This window comes from Stenella coeruleoalba (genome assembly GCF_951394435.1).
Source record: "Stenella coeruleoalba genome assembly, chromosome: 9".
In the NCBI taxonomy this organism is placed as follows: Eukaryota; Metazoa; Chordata; class Mammalia; order Artiodactyla; family Delphinidae; genus Stenella; species Stenella coeruleoalba.
Genome location: NC_137155.1, coordinates 91549956 through 91576469, shown reverse-complemented (window position 1 = coordinate 91576469; position 26514 = coordinate 91549956). Strand labels below are relative to the sequence as shown.

The following is a 26514-nucleotide window of genomic DNA, read 5'->3' as shown; positions in this document are numbered from 1 at the left end:
ACAAATTCAATAAAAACTTTAAAAGTGGTCCACGTAAAAAAAAAAAATTAAAAAAAAGAAAACACTACTAAATGTAATGCACTCTATTTTCTTTTTTCCTATATGATTTAATTTTTTTAAAAGCTTGTCATGCTCACTAAATTGATTTCACAACCCATAATGGATCATGACCTGCACTTTGAATAACAGCACTTCAGAGGGAAACTTGACTGTTACTTGCCCCTACATATGCTTCTCTTCTTGAATAACATAAGATCAGGCATTGGCTGTCTTCTGGGCAAAAGTCCAACTCTAAGTACCCTTTAGGAAAATGCCCAAGATCCAGGAATCTGTTTTATCTTGATTTAAGGCTCCACTGCTCCTCACCCCTCACCCTCGCCCCTAATTTGGGTCATACCTTTTGGTCTTAAGCCTCTTCTGCTTGCCACCGACGATTTCCTGTTTCTTTGAGAGATCCCCAGGAATCCTTACTACAGATACCATTGAGACAGTCTAATATCCATAAATATGGTGAATTTAGACTTTACCTTCTTAATGGGAATTAAGAACTCTGTTCGAGGTCCAGTGTCAAAAAAACCAGCCCGATACTTAAACACATATTCTCAGTGCTCCTCAGGCACATGCACTCTAAACTCAAAATTCTCTGTCCATTCCCTATGACCACTATTAAAATGTTCTTTCACTGGCCTCCTTCCTTTAAGAAATTCAGTCAGCTCTTGCAGCGACTGCTTTTATGTGTTAAGGATGTTGGCCCAACAGGACAGTGTAGCCTTCTGTTAAAATCCTGCAAGTCAGCACATTTAAAAGAAAAGAGAAGTAATTGGCAGCATATTGGTTGCCCCAGGCACTATGCTAAGAAAAACTAGACCTATGTTATCTCCTTTGATATTTGTAACACCTTGATGTGAGAAAAATTATCTTACTAGGTCTCTCATGTAGCTGTTTGGCAGAGCTGGAGTTTGAACCCATAGCTGTCCAAGCCCAAATCTGTTTGAATTCTAATCTGTTCCGCCAAAATGAAAATTAAAACAGTGTAACATCATTGTTTATTTTCAAGTAGGCAGTCTGTTCTTTCTCCCTCTTTTTCCCTCCCTCCCTCCCACTGTTGACCTGGGGCTTTTCAAATAGGCTGCTCATATATATTGGTAAGAATGTGAGTGAGTTACCACTTTTCTGGAGGCAGGTTTGCAATATATAGCAAGAAACAGATTTATGTATATAAATATTAATTTCATCTTTATTTAAAGATGCGCCTACATTTACATCTTAAAATTCTAGGCTGCCTTTAAATTGTTCTTGAATATTTAATAAGGAGAAAATGCCCACGATAAGGAAGGTAAGCAGGATAAACATTATGATCCCAGTTGAAAATAAAATGGGGTTATGTATCTATATATTTGTAGGAAAAAAAAAGCCTGGAATGAAATACCCTTGAATTTTAGAATTGATTTTAAGTGAGAAAAAAAAAATAGTAACACACAAAGGACACCTTAATGGTATTTTCTAGGAAGGTTGCTTAATGATTGTCAGTTTTTCCGTGACATTTTTAAAAAACGGGATTTACTCTCTTCCATCTTGGGGGTCTGACGCCATAAATTACTTGAGAATCTTGTTTTAGACTCTTAGATATGAATAAGCCTGATTTCCACCCCTATTGATTATTTAGTGTGACTTCTTATCCATATGAGGATCCAGCATTATTTTATTATTATGATCTTTGTAAGGTGAAGGATTTGAAATAACTTAGACTCATAGAGTTGTGTCCTTCCCCCAAGGTTTTATTATGAAAATCTTCAAACATACAGGAAAAGTTGAAAGAATTTTACAGCGAGTACCTCTAAACCCACCATCTAGATTCCACTATTAACATTTTATATTACTTGCTTTATCTCATATCTGTCTGTGTAACGATCCCACTGTCTATCCACCTTATTTTTTGATTCATTCTAAGTAAGTTATAGACATCAGTACATTTCCCAGAATCATGGAGGTTTTAGGCTTAAAAGTGATTTTCAAACTTAAAAGAAAAAAAAACAGTAAAACTGAAATCTTACATTGATACCACACAAAAGACATGTAGGTGGTGCCCCTCTGGGGGAAAGAGGAATGAGGTCCAGAGCTCCTACCTCAACCTCTTCTCCATCTTCCCTTTTATTAAGGGTTCCTCAACACAGTCTGAAAAACTGTACTCATTCCCTTCATTTCCACATTGAGGAAACTGGACCCAGACACGTTAAAGAGATTTGCCCGAGGTTGCAGAGCAAGTTATGACTAAACTAGGAGTCAAAGCCAAGTGTCCTGATTTTGGTTGCTGTGCTTATTCAAGATTGTAGCCTCCGGGGCTTCCCTGGTGGTGCAGTGGTTAAGAATCTGCCTGCCAGTACGGGGGACACGGGTTCGAGCCCTGGTCCCGGAGGATCCCACATGCCGCGGAGCAACTAAGCCTATGCGCCACAACTACTGAGCCTGCGCTCTAGAGCCCTCAAGCCACAACTACTGAAGCCTGCGCACCTAGAGCCCGTGCCCTGCAACAGGAGAAACCACCGCAATGAGAAGCCTGCACACCGCAACGAAGAGTGGCCCCCGCTCGCTGCAGCTAGAGAAAGCCCACACACAGCAACAAAGACCCAATGCAGCCAAAAATAAATAAATGAAAAATAAATTAAAAAAAAAAAAAAGATTGTAGCCTCCCAGAGCTGTAGAATCACGGGACCTGAGTGTTAGATCTGACCAGAGGTTATTTATTCTGTCATCTTAATTGTCCTCTTTTTGCTCTGACGCAGTCACCTGCTATTCTCTGTGTCAGTGTAACCATGCTTATTTTGGGAATAAATCCTGACATAACAGAGAAGGGAACTGTGCTGTTGAAATAGATTTCTGCTGTGGGATCAAAGGCCCTGTCCTGAGGGGATGATGTGGATGATCCATAAAAATCGTATCGTGACCTAATGTTCTGGTGAAAATCATGATTTTAAATAATTGTGAGATTTTATATGTGTAAATGTGGATATTATAAAAGGCTCAATCTGCTAATTTGAATTTGTTGATTTAATTTTAAAATCATTTTTGAAATAAAAAGAATTTTTAAAACCCACAGTTAATTGCCTATAATTGCAGCATTAAATTTTACTTCTTCAGCCTTAGAAATGTATTAAAAAATGTGAGTATTATTGTACTCGACCATTGTTGTTTCTGATTATATAGACTATAATTGATTATAGAAAGTACGTAGTACCACCAGTTACAAAATGCTTTCTTTTTTTAATCTTCTAAAAATCCAGTGAAAAAGAGGAGGAACTGGCACAGGCACGACTACACAGAAATTGATGATGGTTCCAAACCAGTGCAGGCTGGAACTAGAACTTTTGTGAAGGAATTACGTTCTCGAGTCTTCCCAAGGTAGGAAACCTGTTATGACCAAAGAACATTTAAGAATGTTACCCAATAAGGTGACATTATCTAAAGTAGCGTGTTCATACTTCAGGTTGCAAGCCATTATTATTCTTAATCAGTTTTTTACTTTTTGAAAATAAAACAATAAAAATATTGGTACATTGCAAGTAATAGGAGTAAATAAGCATAGTTTCATGGAAACTTTGTTATGTGCATGTGTACTGGATTACTGGGTAAAAATGTATTTAACTGTAGGTCTCAGTCCAAAAAGTTTGAAAGACACTGATCTAAGGCACTTATTCCCGTGCTTCGTTCCTTATGTTGTGCAGCTGCTGCTTCTCTTTCTCCTTCACCTCTTTTACACCTGTTTTCATACTCTGCTTTTTTCTTATGTTATTTTTCCTATCTGCCTCCACCCTACGTCTGCCAGAAGTCCCCACAACCATTGCTTAGCCTCTGGTGGCAACAGGACTAGGCTTTTTTTTTTTTTTTAAAGATAATGGAAAGTATTTGAGTTATCTGTGGCTCAAAGAACAAATGTCAAAAGCATTATACAGCATTTAACCATGCTAATTTAGATCATTTCCTACTCGCTGCCTGACATCTATTTAAAGTGATAATGCTTAATAGGCTTTTTACACGAGATCATATCCAGGCTTGTTAAAAAGGGGAAGCACAATTTAAATTTCAATCACAATATCACCTGCAGCCTATTATGGAATTATTTCAGATCATGTAACTATAAAACTCTTCCTATTTTGTCATAGTCTTTAGGATACCTGGCCGTTCCCCTCCCTTAAACAGAAACATAAATGATAAGCAGCTACTGTTGGCTCCCTCACGTACTGGCAGAAAAAAAAAAAATGAAACACAGTGATCGCCATGTGATTTTTGTGATATTAAAGGCCTTATTCTCAGATATTCTCCTTTATGAGTTTCAAAGTCATTGGAGAAATGTCTGTTTATTTTCATTGATTGATTTGGAGCCCAGGGCCAGAGTTTTCAGCCAGGCTCTATGGGCTGGCTTCAGAGAGGCTTGTGAGTTTCCTAAAATTGTGTAAACAGTTGACATGTTGACATGTGAATGTGAATTTTTCAGGGAGAGGAGCCTTAGCTTTCGTTTTTTAAAATAGGTTTGTAACCCAAAAGTGTAGTGTTAAAAGTCCTGGCCCAGTGATTCCCGTGGCTTCTCGGCCGAAGTATTAAACACAGATGTGAGCAGGTTCCAGAGGCGGTCACAAGTGTCCACACTGTACTCACCACTAGTTAAAGGTCTTTGGTTTTATTTAATGTAACTCCATAAACCTCCACATCATTTAAAACCGTGGCAGGGTGACAATAATTAACTAAATTATACATACTTAATGTGATTAATATAGAAGTGTATAAAATAAAGTGAACTCCAACTATCTACCCCGACCCCCCCCACTTTAAGACAAAGTCTTTTGAGACCCTTTTTTACATAAATGATAACTTTTAAAACATTTATATGTATAGGTGTATGGATGTATATATACATCTAATTTTAAAAAATAAAATGGGGTTACATTATGCATATGTTGTGCAACTTGCTTTTTTTTACTGTTATGTTTAATAGGTATCTTTCTGTATGTATACACAAATTTACCTCACTCCTTAACTGCTGTGTAGTATGCAGTTGTGTGTGTGTGTGTGTTGTGTGTATGTATATATATCCCGTAATTTACTTAACCATCCCACTATGGTGTATGTTTAGTTTGTGTCCAGTTTTTTCCTCTTGTAAGTAATGATGTGCCTGTATTTTTAAGCACTTGTATCTACATATTTTTGATCAATGGGGGGAGGTAAAGCACCAGACATTTAAGATGGAGGAGTACAAGTGACTTAAGATTCTCCCTTAGGTTGGAGTTTAAGGAATTGTTAAATTCTCAGAGGTTGGGGAAGAAGGAACACTTGTGGATGCTTATGGGGAAAATAAAAGGCAGTACAGAACTCAGTGAGTCAGGTGAAGGAGCTCTGAGCCCTCCACTTACAAGACTATCCAAGAAAAGTCTGTCTTGATTTTTTTAGGCCTTAAACTGACCTTCTGTTATTGAGAAGGTGGGAAGACCTGAGCTCAGTAATTCACAGACCCAGTTTCTCCTGTCTTCTCCTTGACACCTAGGCTACAGATGACATCAAGACTGTTAAGATCTGACTGTATAAATGGAAACTGTTGTGTTTAACCTATGATGCAAGTGTTGCACTTAACTTTGAATGTATAGCAGCTGCATTCTGTGAGCAGTTGGAAGATAAAATCTAGAATATCCCCATTTAAAGAGATCTTTGATTTGTGGTTAGATAGGGGATAGTGAAAAGGGACAAACCACACTTAAGTGTAATGCCTAGAATGTGTTAATCATCAAAGAGGGCAGCTGGAGGTTCAGCAACCCTTTTTAGTGGCTTAAGGTGACTGCGTGTTAAAATTTATTAAATACTGGTGATAGCAGATCTTTGAAACCAGGAGTTCTCAGTTGGGGCATTTGGACATTGTCTCAAAGAGTAGGGACCACAGATGCTAGTCATCCCCCAGTGTGCAGGACAACGTGAATTGTTCTGTGTCCGGTGAGACTTTGCAATGCCTAACAAATATTTGTGTAGACTTTTATAGCCAGATAAAATCTGGTCTGTTTTTACTTATCCTAACCAGCTTTTATTCTACTGTACCCCCTCCCTTTTGCTCTTCTGGTTTTCTATGCAGCTTGTGTTGAGTGGCTTCTGATCTTGTTACTTTTAAATCCAACCACTCGTTACAATCGATTGTAAGCATCCTATTATTCTGTTATATTTTCTAGTGTTGTTTACCTGAACATTTACATATTGAAATACGTATTTTGCTGGAAACTAATTTGTTTTTTCTCTTGTTATAGTTAAGGCATTTTATATAATACATATATATTTTTCCAATTATATGTAGATTGAAGTAATTATCTATGACTTTTACTTTAGAATACTAAAAGGGGCTTTATAAAACATTTGTTATAAAAAGGAGAATTAGGTATGATAGGTTGAGAACCACTGATGTAGATAATAATATAGTATATGAATTAACCCATTACCAGATTATCTTTCTTAACTGAACTTATCAACAGAGATGACATGTTACTCTTATGCTTTCCTTAGTGCCGATGAAATCATTGTAAAGATGCATGGCAGCCAGCTGACACAAAGATACCTGGAGAAACATGGATTTGAAGTCCCTATTATGGTCCCCAAATTAGATGATCTAGGACTCAGGCTCCCTCCACCTACTTTTTCTGTTATGGACGTGGAACGTTATGTAGGTACGAACTTGATTCCTTTAATTACTTGGGAAAACATGGTAAAAGTGAAATTGGTATTATCCTAAAAATACTAAAAGTTGAATGAAGAGATGTTACTTTACTTCCGTTTCTGGGTCAGGAAAAGTGAAATTCAGTATTACCTATGTTGAAAACTATTTTTTTCTCAGCAGACTTACATTCAGAAAGACAAAAAAAACATTTTGCATATTTTTATTTACTCCGCCTCATCCTACTGCTTTTGTTGTTGTTGTTGTCATCAAATTTACTGATACGGGCTTCCCTGGTGGCGCAGTGGTTGAGAGTCCGCCTGCCGATGCAGGGGACACGGGTTCGTGCCCCGGTCCGGGAGGATCCCACATGCCGCAGAGCAGCAGGGCCCGTGAGCCATGGCCGCTGAGCCTGCGCGTCCGGAGCCTGTGCTCCGCAACGGGAGAGGCCACAGCAGAGAGAGGCCCGCGTAACGCAAAAAAAAAAAAAAATTTCCTGATACTTGCTTAGGAACAGTTATTATGGAGGGGTAGCTGCAGACTGAGGAAGAAGACTTTGGGAAATCGGGGTGGTTCTAGGCCTCTGTAGCAGCATTCAGGTACAAGATCTCTGGATCCTGCTTTAGTGACCTCCTGCTGGCTAGAGAAAGGCTGTGAAAAAGAGGAGCTCACTTTCAAACTTGTTTTTATATTAATGACTTGGTGATACTGCCATTTAACGATGCCTGGACCTAATTTTTTATATTGAGGCCCGGAAAGGTATAAGAAACAAGGTGGAAGACCCTTCACCTGTTGCAATATTGTTGACATTTTCAGTCACTTTTTTCATTCGCATCAGGGTATTTAGAGATAAAGCTGACTCTATGTAGGTCTCATTCCTTGTCAACAAAACAGAGATTATTTGAGGATTAGATCTCAAATCTATCTTGACTCAAACTGTCTATTCTTTAGAGTATGTTATCTCCTGAGCATGAAGTATCTGAGAACTTGTCCCTTTATTGATCCATTGGTTGACGTTGATAATTGTTTCACTGAGGAAGTCCAGTTAAATTGTCTGACTTCACATTCAGCTGGTTTTGAATTATTTGATAAATTAGAGGATGAGGCTGAGGTTTCACCTAAACCTGTTTACATGGATAGCACTGTAAAGTAAATGGCTAGTGTAATATAAGTGTAGGAAAAACGTTCATAGTACTTGATAGCTAACTTTTTAGTACTGCAGAATGCTTCAGTTAACAGAATTGTTTTGCCTCGTAAGTATAAAATAGTCTATTTAACAATACTTTCTTAACTTATATAAAGTTACATTCAAGTAAGAAAATGTCACTTGTTTCCTATTTCAGATTAAGTATTGCCATATTTTGAATTTCACCTTATCCTACAGGACATTGTAAAACTAATTATGCTTTTTAGGGTGATGCAGTGTTGAGCAAGCAATACCTCATGATTTTATAGGAAAATTGTAAATTAATCCCAATTCAGAACGCATTTCACAGGCCCTAATATGAACTGGTTTTTGCTTCCTAACCACTCATTTTTTTCTTGAAGCAGAATATTAGAAGAGAAGACACTACCAGGCAAGCAGAAATTGTTTGTCCTGGTTAATTTGTTCACTAATTCCCCAATGACCGATTGGTTTCCCGAAATGATGGACTCAGAATCTTAGGTGTTAAAGAAGTGAAAGGGAAAAGTCAGTCCCCTGATTTTATGCATGAGGAATGCGGCACAGTTGTTACCTACCAATGTAATATGCATTTTTGTCGTGAGCTGCACAAGAAATCATTGGTGTGTAGAAAGCTTTGTAAACATATAACTTTTTACACTCAGTGTTGATTATGCAGCTCTGTCTTAATTGCTTTATTCTTTCTTTCAAAAGTCATCCCTTTGTTCAAAAGTTCCAGTTGGACTTAAAAAGTATAGGAAGAATCTTTGTCTAGGCTATATAGTTTTTATAGATGGCTTAATTATCATACAAGTAAATATAGTCTTTAAAATATTTTTGTGTAGGGCGTCTATTGATGAAATTCTTAAGCGCAATAATGAGACCATAATTTTTCTCTGCAGGTGGTGACAAAGTGATAGATGTCATTGATGTGGCAAGGCAGGCAGACAGCAAAATGACACTTCACAATTATGTTAAATACTTCATGAATCCTAACAGACCAAAAGTGTTAAATGTGATCAGCCTTGAATTTTCAGATACAAAGTGAGTAGTTCTGGACGTTTTGGTTTAGCCTTCTGAGTGTTAGCTAAAATGTAGTTAAATGATGAATTTCTTTTAGTAAAAAACATAACTGTGACTTCTAAAGTGGTCCAGTGATATAGCTATGTTGTAAATTTTGCTTTGGTACCCTCAGACTTTAAGTATTGCTGTTAGCTGTGAGTTCCAGTTAATTTCTTGGTTTGGGTTGAAATGGGAGATGAAATTTTAAGAAGTTTTAATTTGCATGATGTGGGTGTGTGTGTATGTGTGTGTTTGTTTTTTTAAAGGATGTCTGAATTGGTGGAGGTTCCTGATATAGCCAGAAAACTTTCCTGGGTGGAAAATTATTGGCCTGATGATTCAGTCTTTCCCAAGCCGTTTGTTCAGAAATACTGCTTAATGGGAGTTCAAGACAGCTACACAGATTTCCACATTGACTTTGGTGGGACTTCAGTTTGGTACCATGTCCTCTGGGTAAGCTTGGGGTATTTCTTTGTTCACTTAATCACAAAAACGTACAGTCTTATTTTTCCATGGGTATATTCATTTGCTATAAATGACGTTTGTAAAGAGGGAAGTGTTTTGTACTTTTTCAGTGGGAGCTATCATTTTAAATACTTAAAGAAGCATTATGATTTTCTTTTTTTAATCCCAAGTAATGGAGGAGCCATGAATTCTTAATTTATATAGATTCCCTTTTTTTGCCCCCATCTGATAAATTAATCTCTTTTAGCCTTTTGTCTCTTTTTGTTTCTTCTTCCCCCTAGTCAGTTAGCAGTTAATCCCTGAATCTAATACCTGAGAAGGAGCAAAATTATAGTAATAATTGCTTCTGACCTTAAGGTGAGGCTAAAGCCAGCTAGTTGGATAAGTCAGGAATGCCCATACAAATACGAATTCTCCTCAGGAGCTTATATTCACCTTGCTTTATCTAGAACTGTGCTATTCCGTACAGTAGCCACTCGGCACATGTGGCTACATTTAAATAATTAAATATAATTTAAAATTCAGTTCCGCATTTGCACTACCCCATTTCAGGTGCTCAGTAGCCACATAGGGCTCATAACTGCTATATTGGGTAGCACAGATATAGAGCATTTCCATCGTCACAGAAGGTTCTTTCGGGCAGTGCTGATCTAGAGCCAAATCTTCGTCAGTATCACATGCCTGTGCATCAGCAATGCTCTGGACTATGTTTGATGCTGTGCCCTTGAGCTCCTCTTCCTTTCCTCCGTGAGAAAGCAAAGGGTTAGTTCATTAAAGAAAGTTTATTCACAGATCTTTAAAAATAATTGTATTATTATATGTCTTAGGAGAAAGGGCAAAGTTTGCAGAGATGACCCTCTGTAACCTGGGGCCTATTAACATGTATTTACTTCTCTACCTTGAAAATGAGATCAGTAGGATGTTTGTGATGCTTTACCCTCCTCTCTCGTAACTATTTCTCCATCCCTGCTTTATTGACCCCTTGTCGTATTTGAGACGGGAGCCTTAGCTCCTTTGAAGATGCTTATTAAGGGCAATAGCTATAGATCAGGTATGTGAAATATGTCTTTTTGAGCCTTAAAAAAATCTGATAATTATCTAATTTAATTTAGAACATTGTATTGGGAAATTACATCAATATAGGCCATCCTAGAATGGCATTTCCTTTTTCAAAAATAGTGTGATTACTTCCTCCTAGGGCGAGAAGGTTTTTTATTTGATAAAGCCAACAGATGACAATTTGGCACTCTATGAATCTTGGAGTTCATCTGTGACCCAGAGTGAAGTGTTCTTTGGAGATAAGGTGGATAAATGCTACAAATGTGTGGTAAAGCAGGGACATACCTTATTTGTTCCTACAGGTAAGGTTTTAATCCCATCCCGCTCCCCATAGTGGATACTCATCACATGGAGTCAGCTTTTGATTGAAATCTCTGACTTTAATGTGTTTGGAAAGTAGTTTCGCATAGCCCGAGCGATGATTCTGATCTTGGACTTTTCACTTCTTTGTGCCTTAGAGGGCTTCTCTTGTAGTCAGGACTCGTTTTGGCATTGTGTTTTATGTCATTTGCCTTCACTTTTATTTTTATTTAGAAAAATTCATCTACCATAATCCTCACCCTTTTAAAGTGTACAATTCAATGGTTTTTAGTAGATTAACAGGGCTGTGCAACCCTACCCCTATCTAATTCCAGAACATTTCATCACTTCAAAAAGAAACCCCATGCCAATTAGCAGTCACTCCACATTGCCCCCCCTCTGAGCCCCTAGCAACCACTAGTGTGCTTTCAGTCTCTGCGGATCTGCCTGTTTGGGGCATTTCATATATAATACGTGGCCTTTTGTATCTAGCTTCTTTTAGTTAGCATCATGTTTACTAGGCTCATCCATGTTGTAGCCCATGTCAGTGTTTCATTGCCTTTTGTGGCCAAATAATATTCCATTGCATGGATGTACCACATTTCATTTATCCCTTCATCAGCTGATGGACATTTGGGTTGTTTCCACTTTTTGGCTCTTACGAATAGTGCTGCTTTGAACATTTGTGTGAAAGTTTTTGTGTGCAGGTTTGTTTTCATTTCCCTTGGTTATATATACCTAGTAGTGGAATTGCTGGGTCATATGGTTTAATGATGTTTAACTTTTTGAGGAACTGCCAAACTTTTCCTAGTGGCTGCACCATTTTACATTCCCACCAGCAATGTACAGGTGTTCCGATTTCTCTACATCCTCACCAACACTGTAGTTATCTTTTTTTATTTTTGTCATTCTAGTGGGTGTGAAGTACTTGTATCTCATTGTGGTTTTAATTTGCATTTCCTTAATGAGTAATGATGCTGAGCATTTCTCTTATTGGCCATTTGTATATCTTCTCTGGAGAAATGTCTATTTAAATGCTTTGCCCATTTTTATGTTGGGTTGTCTTTTTATTGTTGAGCTGTAAGCATTCTTTATATATTCTGTACACTAGACCCTTATCAGATATATGATTTGCAATATTTTCTCCCATTCTGTGGGTTGTCTTTTCATTTTCTTGATAATGTCCTTTGCATAAAATTTTGATGAAATTCCCTTTAATTTTAACTGGTCAGCTCTACATTGATGTCAAAGGCCCAAGCCTGCTGTAAGAATCTGGGCAGCTGTCCTGGGGCAGTTAGGAGGCAATGAGTCTGTTTTGAGGGACCCTAGGAAGGGATTGAGTACCAGCCTTAGCTATAGCCTCAAGTATAGGTATCAGGTCTGTCATTTTGAGACGTGACTAAATGCAGGGTATGGACTCTCCAGGTCAGTGGTTTTGAGAATTGTGTTCTTCTGATTTGGGTGACCTTAATGGCTACACAGTTTGCAAGGATCTGTTACAGGCCCTGCTTTCTTACCTTGCCTCTGGAGTATAGAATAAGAAGTATGTGTTGAGCAAATGAATGAATCAATGCCTGGAACTACCAGAATTTATAAATCTAGATACGTATCAGTATTTTCACTGTGAATGGGCTAAGCTCCTCCCTTAAAGCCCCTCCCTTAAAGCCCCCCAAAGCTCCCTCTTATGACAGATATTTTGTTATGCCCACTTCAAAAATCTTGAATTCACATTTATCATTAATATAACCTCCTGCACCAGTAATTCCCCCCCATTGATGTAATGACCTAATTAGAATATAAAGAGGAAATTAAAAGTAATTTATAATAATACACCATTTTACAATGTCCCTGCTCAGGCACAGCAGCATTAGAAGTCAGGATGATGCACAGGCCAGCTAACCAGTACAGGCGTGTAATTGGTAGTTCAAAGTCTGTAGCTCTGGTGTGGATTAATGGTTCTCAAACTTCATTGACCATCAGAATCACCTGGAGGGCTTATTAAAACGCAGAGTGCTGGGCCTTAACCCCAGCGGTTCTGATTCAGTAGCTCTGGGGTGGACCTGAGAATATGCATTTCTAACAAGTTCCCAGCTAAGGCTGGTGCTGCTGGTCTGGGGACCACATTTGAAGAACTGCTGCCGTAGATAGTGTGATTTTTTTTTCCCCCCCAAGGTAGTTGGCAACTGATACACTTCCTTCAGTTTACAGGCTACCTAGTTATATTCCTAGAAAATTGTGCCAAAACCATGCAAAACATCCTTGTTTCATATGAACGGAGTTATAGTTTCTGGGCTCAGACAGTTAATAACAGATTTTGCACCTATCTGAATGCCCAGCAGAAATTTGAAAGTCCTGACTAATGGAGGACAATTTCTTACTGTGTGGAACTGTCCTGCATGTTGCATCCCTGGCTCCCGCTCGCAAAATGACAGTAGTGCCTCCTGATCACTGTGACAAAAAAAAGCCCACCAAACTGTCTAGATCACACTCTACAGGTGGTACTGCCTCCATTGAGGACCACTGATCTACAGAATTTGAAGCCAGCAGAGACTTCAAATTTGTGATTTCAGGGTCAAGCTCAAGGCCTTTGAGCACACACGTGGTCACCACTTGAAAGCCAGTCTTGGGAGGAGTTTTTTGATATTGTGTTACAGCACAATGAGGGATCAGAATATGAAAAGTATAAGGAAAATGGGATCTGTCTATTTTAACAGTCAACTTTTACATGCAAACGTATGTGTGTATATTGATTTATGTTTATATGAAGTCTTTATGTTCAGTCTACGGACCTTTCTTTCAAAAGTTTAGCATCATCTCAGAAATGAGCCTCACTTTGAAAACATTTTTATGGGAAAACATTTTGACTTTGTGGGAAAATATCATTTTGATTGCCAGCATTTATATTTATAGGACCATAACCCTGCCTAATGAAATGTGGGTGATCTACTTTTTCTTTCTTAGAGGAATGTCCCAGGTTGAGTTCCATTGATCCTCCTCTGCTTGGTCCCTAAGGACACTTGTTTCAGGATGACACTAGGGAGGCAAAGCGTCCAGCCAGTCCCGTTGTTCATTTAATGAAAACGCGCTTGCCTCACTCTAACCAGATTTGACTTGTCTCAGAGTAAAATCTTTAATATAAAGTAGATTGTGTTTTTAAGCTAAAAAACTGAAACAGCAACAACCACAGAAACCTTCACCTATCCTGCACCGTAATTTTGTCTAATTGGGTCAATCCATTTATCTTAAACACAGCACAGAGGCTGGCATATAATAGGCATTTAATACATATTTGAATCATTGAACCTCTAGATGGTAATAGGCATTAGCTTCTCTAGCACTGAAGTATGAGGTAAACTGATTTTGATATTTTGTGTTTCTTAAAATAGGTATATATCACATTTGTGTGGTTTGAATATTGAAAAATCACTGATTTATATACTTTTAACCATTTCAGGGTGGATTCATGCTGTGCTCACTTCTCAGGACTGTATGGCTTTTGGGGGGAACTTTCTGCACAACCTTAACATTGGCATGCAGCTCAGGTTTGTGTCATCAGTATTTAAAGGATCTTTTGTCCTTTCTTAAATAGGACTTAGTTCTAAAAGTCAAAAAAAAAAAATTCAGCAACATACTTAATTGAGATCTCATGGAGATAGGCCCTGAGAAATTATTAGGAACTTTTAACAAAAGTATTGTCTTAAGATTTTGACAGGAGAACACCTTGATGCTTTTCTAATCTAAAACAAAAAGAATAGTTTATTCAATTTGAGATTAGGTATCTCCCCAAATTTCAGACTTTTGTAGAAATGGATAGGCTCTCCTTTGGCTATTTTTACAGTGAGGGAATTGAACTAAAACCAGTCAGACTCAGGTGTGACATATGCTGCTGGGGCAGAGCAACCCTAAGTTAGGATCGTTGTCAAAACACCTGCTTTAATTTTGCTGTGGTAAAGGATTAACAGCTATTTCCCCTTCTGCATGAGAATTTGACCTTCGGGTAATAACTTCCCCTGGTAGCCTAATGAGAGAAGACTGTTACAAGGCAACATTGCTTATGGTAAAATGATTCCTGATTGATAAACCGCATCAGTACTGGCAGAACTAGAAATACCTAGTAGGAAGCCATGTCTTTGGGCTTTCCTGAGTGTGACTGTTATAACTTGGCCTGCCCCTGGGGAGCCCCGGAAGCCATGCATCTGTGGAGTTATTACAAGAGATTCTGGCTCTTATGGGGGGTATGCAGCTTTAAGCTAGGACAGCTCCCACACTTGCCAAGTACGAATCTTGTTTCTTTATACCTGAGCTGTCCCTGGGGAAAGACGGCTCCTGGCTGTGTGGACTGCTGCAAAGACTCCCACGGAAGACTCACCCTGTGGCGAGCTGTGGTTTCTCACAGGTCTTCTCACCTTGACCCTTGCCAAGTGTGGTCCTGAGCTTGAATGCTTAGTAGAGCCTAAAGAAAATGCCGTGAGAGGGTGTTGCAGTGCTGTCCAGCACAGGCAGCCGGTTTCTAAACACATCGTTCTGTTTATTATAGTGGAACCCTTGTAAAATTCCTTCTGTTAAAACTAGGCTACAGATCCCAAGGGGTGATCTTTTTGAAGCCCACTGTAAATTCTTCAGTATCCTGTCAAATCTGTTAAGGGCGGACCTGAGTAAGATCACAGCTCAGTCTTACCCACGTGTGGTGGTGGTGTTGAGCGATGTGCACTACTCGATTGGTCTTATACGTCGTGGGCTGCTTATTTTAGTTAAGTTGATTGTCTGCATTTAACTTTGAAATGCTAATATTAATATTAAATTTCTTCAACTCTTATTTATTTAGGTGTTATGAGATGGAAAAAAGGCTAAAAACACCAGATCTTTTCAAATTCCCTTTCTTTGAAGCCATATGTTGGTTTGTAGCCAAAAACTTGCTGGAGACCCTAAAAGGTAATAAATAATCTGTAGATTTTGTTGTTTCATATGATGCATGCTACTTCTAAACTCACTAAAAGCCACTCATAGAAAGAGAGGTTCTTTTTAAAATGTGGTGTGGCTATTGTCCCTATTTTGTTTTTTGTTTTTGTTTTTTTTTGGTGGTATGCGGGCCTCTCCCTGTTGTGGCCCCTCCTGTTGCGGAGCACAGGCTCCGGACGCGCAGGCTCAGCAGCCATGGCTCACGCGCCCAGCCGCTCCGCAGCACGTGGGATCTTCCCGGACCGGGGCACGAACCCGTGTCCCCTGCATCGGCAGGCGGACTCTCAACCACCACACCACCAGGGAAGCCCCCTATTTTGTTTTTTAAATGCATTATTTTCCTCTGTTCAGAACCTTTTTAGCAAATTAGAAAATCTCTAGTCCTTAGGCATAAAAATCAGATATATGAAGAGCTGCATCAGAACCACATAGGTAATATTGAAAAATGTTCCTTTCACTGGGACTTTAGTCATCTGCACACAGTATCAGGCACATAAAAGTGCCTCACTAACAAAAATGCAGTTGAAGCCAAGGGACTGTTACCTAGTATTTGTTCCCAAACATTTGCTTTTAAAAAATCGAGGGAATAATTTTCATGTCCTGAGTGAATCAGGTGGTGTCTGTGCCATTACCATTATGACCATTATGTGGCTAGTATAAGGCACCTGTTGGCACAAACCAGCTAGTGTCAGGCTATGCATCTATAGTTGAAGAAAAATGGTTCTTTTCAAGGGAGGTGGGAAATATATCCCTTTAAACTTGCAAGGTACCACCTCTTTTATGTGGAATTTCAGATTTTGATGTTTTATTACTGGTTTAATAATCTTTGAGCAGTCAAGTTGGAGACTCACTGTAACTTCCACTTTTATCTATTTTTTGCTTTTTGTGCACTTATGCCCATGAAAATACAGTCCATCTGGTTTTTGTGTTGTCTAACTTTCCTAGTCAGTTTGCCAGTAGTGCTACTATATTTTTTTAATTATTTAATTTATTTATTTATTGGCTGCGTTGGGTCTCGTTGCTGCACGCGGGCTTTCTCTAGTTGCGGCAAGTGAGGGCTACTCTTTGTTGCGGTGCGCGGGCTCTCATTGCGGTGGCTTCTCTTGTTGTGGAGCACGGGCTCTAGGCACGGGGGCTTCAGTAGTTGTGGCATGCGGGCTCAGTAGTTGTGGCCCGTGGGCTCTAGAGCACAGGCTCAGTAGTTGTGGCACACGGGCTTAGTTGTTCCACGGCATGTGGGATCTTCCCAGACCAGGGCTCGAACCCGTGTCTCCTGCACTGGCAGGTGGATTCTTAACCACTGCACCACCAGGGAAGTCCCAGTGTTACTATTATAATTAACTCCCAGAAGAAGAGATATAAGCAGATTAAACAATAAAGTCTAGTCTAAACATTTGGGGGTCTTCCCCATTTAAATGTTACACAAGAAGAAAAGGTAAAAGGAAAAAAAGCTACCAATAACTTATTTCCCAGGATGGCATGCACGGAATTAAATGATAAAAATCATTTATGGTTTCTTTCCTTAAAAGGGGGGCTGGGGAAAGCTCACTTTCTTTGGAAGGAAAGAGCAGTAGAACCCCGTCTCACACCTTGTAGCACTGTGTAGAGGTAGGTGTCTTGACAGTGGTGCAGCTGTACAGGATGGAGGTGGGATCCCGTGGATGGGGAGGAATAGTGCTCTCGGGTATTTTTCTTGGCTTCAGGGATGTCATAGTAGATCCATAGAGTTGCAATATATGATTTTCAGTAAAATACTGGACAGTAAATTTCATAGTCCCCTATTCGAGTAGAAGCCTGGGAAAATAGGAACACTTATAAAAACACTTACAAATGTCCTTATTTTCTGGAAATAAAACCCAATTACTGAACTCTCCAGGTAAGAGATTGGCAATTCAATATTCAGAAAATTCAGAGCACTTTTTCCATCTTTCTCTTCTCACTAACACATACACGTACACACACACACACAGCAAATTGTTCAGTCTTAAAATAACGATTTAACCTTTGTTTTAGACCATTGAGAGTTCAGAAATATTGAGGTCTCACTGAAAACATGAACCTGTACATTAAAAACCTAAAAAAAACCCCGATTACTGTAAAAGGATATTTGTAGGTGAGGTTTTAAAATGTTTCCATTTTGTCATCTGTATCAGTACAGGCTACCTGGCAATATTAGTGAGTCAGTCCAGTCCCACTAAGGCTAGAGCCAGATGACCACTATACCAATTGCCATTGTCTTAGGATTCATCCTGGAAGCAGGAATGGTGGTCTTGTTACCCCGCATTATGTTGTTTTTTTATTCCTGACCCTTTAACTTTCTACTATGGCCTGTTATCTTCCAGCTCAGGCTGTTAATAAGGTTTATATGATGGGTTAAATAAGTGTGGATTATATGAAACTCTTAACTGTGTTTAGTGTTAGTAATAATAAAACAGTGAACCAATTTTGGGTTCATGTAAGTAAATTAAACACTGAGCAGAAGTGAGATCTTTTGCTTTTGTTTCACCTTACCTGAATTTAAGACCACATCTAATATATTTTGCATGAGTTTTAGATAATCAATTTGGTTTTAAAGCCCAAAAGAGACATTTGTATGTGTGTATGTGTATTTGCCTTTACAATAACGTAGTATGTCATGCCCATAGTCAGTTGTGCAGGTCACACACTGCATACACATACTCTCTCGTACAGTTGAAAGAACTGCACAGCTGTCACTCAGGTCAGCTCTACCCAAAGTAAGCAAAAACAGCCTTGCTGCTACCTTAGAGAGGCCCAGTTATTTTTCCCATTGCACCCTCCTCCTTCCCTTCAAGAGAGAACCACCATCCTGACTTTTGTGAAATCCTTTTCTTCAGTTTTATCACCGTGTCGCTCACTAAACTAGTTTAATTGTGTCCATTCTTAGACTTGTTGTGAGTAGATTCCTGCTGATCCTCTTGTGGCCTGTCGTTCACTCAGCCTTACGTGTGTGAGCTTTCTTTTAACTGGAGCATTTAGTACAACTACATTTAATGTAATACTGTTTCTTTTTCTTTCTCACCTTTTCAACTGATTGTTTATTATTTCTCCATTAACTTGTTTGCTCTTTGGTGGTTACTCAAAACCTAAAGTTAATCCCTTTGTCGCAGAGCACTAACTCCTTTCCCCCTCAACTTCATTGCCACAGAACTGAGAGAAGATGGTTTCCAGCCTCAGACTTACCTAGTACAGGGAGTGAAAGCGCTGCATACTGCTTTAAAATTATGGATGAAAAAAGAAGTAAGTAGTTGTCTTTGGTGAATTAATTGTTAATTTTTACATGGCAAGGTCAGGAAAACAGAGTCCTTATGTTATTTTGGAGTAGTAGAAGGAATGGAAATCATGCTTTAAGTACAACCTGCACTTTATTGGACAGTATATACAAATGTGCTGGTTTATGTTTATATTTATGAGAATGAAGTACCTTGGTATTTCTTTTAACCTCAAAAAGAAAGTAAAGTTGAGTATATCTAGGATATTGACTAAGAAATGAACATGTAGATATAGAATAATAATATATAACTTTGAGCTCACATAGTGTGCTAACCACTGTGCTTAGTTGTTATATCCATAAACTCATTTACTCTTCAAAACAACTATATGAGGTTGGGGTACTCTTGGTATCCCCATTTTACATATGGGGAAGCTGAGGTTCAGAGCTTAAGAACTTGCCCAAGACAACTGGTGGAGCTAGGATTAAAGCTCAGTCTCTGCGTTTGCAAAGCCTATGCTGTTATGCCTCTGCTAGTCTTACGTAAGAACGAAGGAAAAGAGAGGTCAGGGTTCAAGCAGGAGACTTCCATTTTTCCCTAAAATGTGGTCTAGTTTGCATTTGAATCCCACCACCTCTAAGAGGTCATCCCAGGTCTCCATTTGGAAGCAGTATGTCCTTTCCTTATGCGTCCGTAGCATATCTCTTGTGCCAGTGGGCTTAAAAGTAATGTCCATAAAGTAATGTGTCCATGTCCTCTTGTCTAAGTTTATAAGCTCTTGAAAAACAGGGACTTTCTAATCTTCATTTCCTTCCTGGAACTTTACATACAATGTTTTAATAAATGATAAATAGTTGAGCTGATGAAAATACATTCCCATGCTAATTTCTCAAATGTCTACCTGAAATAAAAATCCCCCTCTTAAAAGATATTGGGAGACAGTAATTAATAGGTTACCCTCCCAATAATTTTATGCTCCCTTTCACGTTATTATCATTGCTGCATATCCATTAAGAGTAAGGGCACTGTGGAAGCATTCAGGAAAATAAAAATCATGTCTTCCAATGTCAAAGATGTCATCATCTAAATGACAAGTAAAGGCATAAACAGATTACAAAAGTATATAGTATATAAAAAGATAAAAACAAAATAAAGGGTATGTTGCAAAAACCATGTCATTCTTTTCCTTCTGAAGGCTGTAGACAAGTTGTTCTCAAACTTGTCTGTTTATCAAAATTGCCTCTAGAGTTTTTTAAAAATAAACTCCCTGCTTCTTTCCCGAGAGATTCTGATTTAATTGATCTGGGATAGGATCTGAACCTCTGTTTTTAACAGACTTTGTAGGTGATTTTGATGCACAGTAAAACTCATCAAATAATACATACTGTTAATTCATTGCATTTGAAGTGCACTTTTAAAAGCATGATGTTTGCAGTTAACTGTCCACCTTGCTCTAAGATGAGAGGTAGCTTAGCATAGTGGCTTAGAGCGTGAACTCTGGAGTCAGAGGCTTGGATTCAAGCCTTAGCAATGCTGCTAATAAACCGCTAACCTGTGCTTGAGGCCCTCAACTGTAAAGTGAGAGTCCTAATAGTATCTCTGTCAGAGTGTCGTTGAAAGGATTTATGAGTCAACACTCGTAAAGTACTCAACTGTATCTTGATGTCATTAGTTTGTTTTAACAAATTATGCTAAACCAAGGAGAGGATGTAAAGCAGAAGTAACAATTAGTATGTTAAGTGTGCCTAAAAGGTCAAAACTTTCTTAGATATACAGATTAATATTTGGAAATAGACATAATAAGTAATGACAGCAGTTTGCAGTTCAGTAGATATGGTAACTCACCAATTAATTCCTCTTTCCTGTGAATGGGATCTTTTCCCTATTTCGCTTTCAATGTGAAAAGAAAAAAACTTGGCGTATTAGATTTCTCATGAGAAACTAGGACTATTTTAGTGCCTGTGTTCCCCCTTACAGATCCTTACGTATTATGAATTAAATTTAGTTAGTTTCTCTACTAATTATAGTAGTAGTTAGAATTACAGTAGGCTTTGAGGTGTAGAGTCCATATAGAACAAAATTTACAGTAAGACAAGTCCATTTTTAACTCAAGGTAAGAGGACTTTATGAGTTAATAAGGATCTCCTTAGAAGATATGAAACCAACCACATGAGCTCTGAGACCTGACTTGTGGGTATTTGACCTTGTCTGTAAAATCTAGAGAACCTGAAAATTGATTTAGTAAATTAGTTTTTACATCTTAAAATGTAAGTAACTTTGGTTGTCTTATCTTTGTTAATCCAAATACAGCTTGTATCTGAACATGCCTTTGAAATTCCAGACAATGTTAGACCTGGACATCTTATTAAAGAACTTTCTAAAGTGATTCGAGCAATAGAGGTAAGAGTAGAAACTATCATCTAAATGCCTGGTTACTCTCTGCTTTGAGAAGCACTTGGATCTACCACCACACTGCAAACATTGGAAAGCCCTGACACTCTTAGAAGAAATAGAATGCACTGTGTCTTGGAAGGAGTCTCAGGTTTTCAGGCTCCCAAAGTCCTACGGAGAAATCTGGAGTATTGTATCATAGTGAAGTAATAAGGAAGCAGTTACCGGGTTACTTCAGGTTCTTCATGTTACTCCAAAAATAAAAAAAAAAATACAGCATAAACAAAACTTTCAGATCTCCTTCATTTCTGCAATGCAGAGATGAATACATGTTAAGAAATGAAAGAAAGAGAAAAGGTAAGATGAGTAAGAGCTGGGTGAAACTGAATTGGAAAGAGGGATGACACAAGTAAGGTGGGGCAAGGAGATCCACTTGAGTGAAAATATTACAGCAACTTGTTTAGGTAAATGCCCTTTGATAAAAGCCCATGAAGTCTTAGATTAGGTGTTTTAATTTATTAATTAGAGCTATTCTAGGTATTAAAGAAAGGGGGTTTTAGTTAAAGGAATTCTTGAGGAAGGTGGTTCTGTTAGTATCCAGCTTGAACTGAAAGGAAATTAAGTGGAGGAATGGCGGCTAATTGACACAGCTCAGATTAGGGCTGTGTTTGGGGGAATGAAAAGAGGTGTACGTCTAAGAAATATTAAAATGTTGGGTTTAATATCCTTGGATAGAGTATTTCATGTAATTCTCAATATGTTCAGATATGGTAGGAAATTATTTTCTGTTTTTGAAGAGCTGCATATAAATGGATTTTTAAAATCAAAAGTCACATATTTAATCTTGAATATATATGTAAATGGATACATATATAAATATCATATATAATAACAACCAAAACTAAGAATAAACTCAATAAGAAAGGTGTAGGTCTGTATGAAAAAACTATAAATCTTTACTAAGAGAAATAAAACTATAGTTGAATAAGTGGGAGTGTCATTTCTGAAATATGTCGATTCCAAATTAGTATCACAAATTGAAAATGGTAAAATATACTTGGAAGAATAATTGGACAAAAATAGTCAACAAAGTGTTTTTTTGTTGTTTTGGGGTTTTTGTTTTTTTAATTGGAGGGTAGGGAGTACAGAAGGAAGCAAAATGGCAGTAGAAAAATGTACAAAGAAAATATAAACGGGTATTTCACCAAAGAAGACATAGAAATGTCCAATCCAATAAAAAGATGAAAAATATTCTCAGTATGCGAAAAAGTATTCAAGTACATTTTGCCACATAATTTATGATTTCAAATGATCATTTATCAGATTGGCAAAGATAAAATTCTTTATTTTTGTGCTGCTGGTTGGAAGTGTAAATAGTTCATGCTTTCTAACTGGCATATCCCTTGACTTAGCATTATTTTAATAAAGTAAATAAGAGGAATCCAATTAAACTTTGTACATGACCATACCTGTTTACCACTATCACCTCTTGGAACCAAAATGATAGTAAAAGAATAAAAAGCAATATCCCCTGAAGACAAAGAGAATAATAGAGATGAAGACTCCAACAAAATTTTGGAAGCTGGAAAGCAAATGTTCAAGCGGTAACTGACTTAGCAGACCAGAGAGAGCTGAAACCTGTGTGGGCAATGGGAGAAGACCAGAGCAGATCTTATTTGTACAGTAAAACCTTCAAAAAGTTCAGCAGTCAGGGAAACTAGGACCCTCTGAATATGAGAGTGGAGGTGGGGTTGAAAGCAGGATTGATTAAAGGTCTATTTAAGAAATAAATTGACCTCCAGATCCCTGCCTTAACACATGCAAAAAACCAGAGATTTAATTTTTTAGAGGTTGAACTTGAGACGACTTTGGCCACTGAACCCAGCTGAGGGAGATGGGTACCATACTGAAAACAAGAGGATTAAGTGACAATCTACATAGTGAATGATTCTTCTTCCACGTGGCTCCCCAAAACACTGGCAGTCTGGCCTGTACCTCCCAGGCCAAGAAGAAGATCCGCTGATGTTGACAATTTGAAACCTTCAGATGGAACAACCCAGATTCCTATAGTGAAACCCATCAGTTGATAAAGCCCCACTCACACAGAGCTCCCAATTAGCTTTTTCCTTTTTACATACAGTGAAACGCACAGGTCATGAAAGTACAATTCGAGTTTTGGCAAAAGTATATACCTGTGTAACCCTTACCCCAGTTGAGCTAAAAATCATCTGCATCACCCCAGAAGGTCATTTCTTGCCCCCTTCTATTCAGTCTTGGACTATCATAGCTACCACTGTTCGGACCTGTCCTGCTTTATCATAGATTAATTTTGCCTATTTTTGAATTTCAGATAAAGGCAGTCATACAGCATATAGTGTTTTTGTGTCTGGCTTCTTTAAACATAAGGCTTTTGAGATTCATTCACGTTGCACGTGTCAGTAGTTCTTTTTCATTGCTGAGTAGTATTCGGTTAAATGAATATACCACAGTTTGTTTTCCATTCTTCTGTTGATGAATATTTGGGTTATATGCAGATTTGGCCATTATGAGTAAAACTATTATAAGCAACCTGTGTGTCTTGTGGTAGATATATGTTTTCATTTTTCTTGGATAAATACCTGGGAGTAGAGTTGTTAAGTCATAGGGTAAATGAATTTTTAACTTTATGAGAATCTGCCAGACAGTTTTCCAAAGTGTTTGTACCATTTTACACTCTCACCAGTAATGCACAGGAGTTGTAGTTGTTCCATATCCTTGCCAGTAAGTATTTGGTGTTTTCAGTCTTTTTAATTTTTGCTATTGCAGAGAATATGAAAATTGTTTCATTGTGGTGTTAGTTTACATTTTCCTGAAGACTGATGATGTTGAACACCTTCTTGTGTGCATGGCTGTCTGTATATCTTCCCTTATGAAGTATCTGTTTGAAGTTTTTGCCCATTTAAAAAATTATGTTGTTTTTATTATTGATTTTTAGGAGTTTATTGTATATCCTGGACACAAGTTCTTTGTCCTTTGGCATGCATTCATTCATGTATGTACAGATGATATATATTATATATGAGATATATACATATATATAATAGTAAATATTTACCCACAGCCTATGGCTTACCTTTTCATTGTCTTCATGGTGTCTTTTTTTTTTTTTTTTACTTTTTTTCCCTTGAGATATTGTCCGTATGAAAAATGGTGTCTTTTTATGAGCAGAAATTTTTAATTTTGAAGGAGTCCAATTTATAAAATCTTTTTCTTTTATAAATAGAACCTTTTTGTGTGTCCTCTCTAAGAAATCTTTGCCCACTCAAGGTCTTGAAGATACTTTCTTTTTTTTCTAGAAGCTTTTACATTTAGGTAAATGGCCAATCTTGAAATTTTATACATAGCGTAAGGTAAATTAAGGCATTATTTTTCCCCATATTTTTATCTAGTTTTCTTAGCACCATTTCTTGAAACCATAGCTTTTTAATGCTTCCCTTTGAAAATGCATAGAAAGCCAAGAAAATTTTTTAAGACAAAGACCAAAAATAAGGATAAAAAGGGGGAAAAAAAAGTATTCAGAGGAAACAATCAATAAGCAAATAAGTCTCTAGCCCAAAACCCAACCATAACTGATACCCTGAAGAGAGAAAAGAGTAAATAGTACCTCCATGAAAAAAGAACAGGAAGCTTTAACAAAGGAACATTCAAAGAAAAAAGAAAAGGAGCTCTTGGAAATTAGAAATAAAATAGAAACAAAATTTAGTAGAATGGTTGGAAGATAAAGTTGGAAAAATCTCTCCCAAAGTTTAAAAAAAAAAAAAAAAAGACAGAAATAGGACAGAAAAATCAGGTTGTTTTACACAATCACTGTCAAAATAATGTGAGTTCCAGAGAGAGATAACACAGAAAACAAGATTATCAGAAGAATAATCAAAGAAAATGTTTTAGAATTCAAGGACACACCTTCCCAAATTGAGAACTCTACAGAATGCCTGGTACAGTGAGTGAAAAAAGGCCTATTCAAAGGCACATTTGGTCACATTTTAGAATACATGTCATGAAGTATATCCTAAAAAGCATCAAAGAAGGAAGTATGGGTCATATACAAAGAAATGGGAATGAGAAGAATATCAGATTTCTCAACAGTAACATTACAGACTAGAAGGCAATAAGGCAGACTCTTTAACATTCTGGGATAGGAGGGATGCCAACCTACAGGTCTGCGTTCAGCCACGCTATAAGTCAACTATGATGGTAAAGATGTCAGAGAGGCAAGGTCTCCAACAGGTTACCTCCATGTTCCCTTTCTCAGAAGACTCTTAGAGGATGTTCTGGGAGAGAGTAAACCGAAAAAGGAGGAGCCCTGGAATTCATTCTTCCAGCAAATACTGAGTACCTACTATGTGCTGTGTCCCATCAGGAATCAAAGGCCCTGCCTGCATGGAGCTTAGTAGGAAGAGGCTGGCCGTAAATATTTTAATGACTCAGGAGTAAAGGAGTGCTCTGAAGAAAATAGAGGAGGGGAAAAGGGTAGGGAGTGACAGCCGGAGATGGGGGGGTGGGGGTGGCAGCTTTATGTGGTAGAATGGGAGCAGGTCGGGAATGGCCTTTGGTATCATGTGCAGGCCCAGAGTGCAGCTAGTCCAGGATGGAGCAGGAGAATGAAAGGCTCCATATCAGTTGTTGATCTGAAATTCACATTTACCTGGGCATCCTGTGCTTTATCAGGCCTTCCTGTCTCCAAAGAAAAATATAAGGATTGATAAATTACTTAATGTGTTTGAGTGTTTGCATTCTTCTAGTGGGAATTTGGGTATCAATTAGTGATAAATACATAGGAAGCAAAACAGATGGAGATGAGGCAATTATAAACTCAAGGGAAAGTCAAAGGATGTAAAAGAAAGTAAAGGTAATAATAGTATGTTACATGGCACTGGGTTGTAAATAATTTTCATTGAGTCCAATTTAAATACTGAATACTGAAGGAAGAGAAAGTGTGTGTGCCTTTAGGAGAGGTGTGCAAAGATTAAGACTTTATCTTATATAGTAGGGATTCAATAATGTCTGAAGCTGAACAACCAAGAAATAACAGTTTAAACATGTTCATTAGACATTTGGAGGGAAATAACTGAAACAACAACAACAAAAAAAGCAGCTACAAGAGTTGGAAGTGCTGGGTATATACCCCAAAGAATTGAAAGCAGGGAGCACACACACGTTCATAG

General features: G+C 38.0%; 1 protein-coding gene across 5 annotated transcripts in view; it reads left to right on the top strand.

Moving 5' to 3' along the window:
• The window catches only part of KDM7A (lysine demethylase 7A), a gene marked incomplete at its 5' end in the record, with an annotated part of 160877 nt that overhangs the window by 122418 nt on the left and 11945 nt on the right, over positions 1 to 26514 (top strand). For all 5 annotated transcript variants that reach the window (XM_079930970.1, XM_079930971.1, XM_079930973.1 and 2 more), the window contains 9 exons: positions 3282 to 3399; positions 6535 to 6695; positions 8747 to 8888; positions 9173 to 9359; positions 10570 to 10732; positions 14185 to 14272; positions 15556 to 15662; positions 18856 to 18947; positions 21230 to 21319. In XM_079930970.1, the coding sequence (XP_079787096.1) occupies positions 3282 to 3399; positions 6535 to 6695; positions 8747 to 8888; positions 9173 to 9359; positions 10570 to 10732; positions 14185 to 14272; positions 15556 to 15662; positions 18856 to 18947; positions 21230 to 21319 (1148 nt within the window). The remainder of the gene's footprint in view (positions 1 to 3281; positions 3400 to 6534; positions 6696 to 8746; positions 8889 to 9172; positions 9360 to 10569; positions 10733 to 14184; positions 14273 to 15555; positions 15663 to 18855; positions 18948 to 21229; positions 21320 to 26514) is intronic.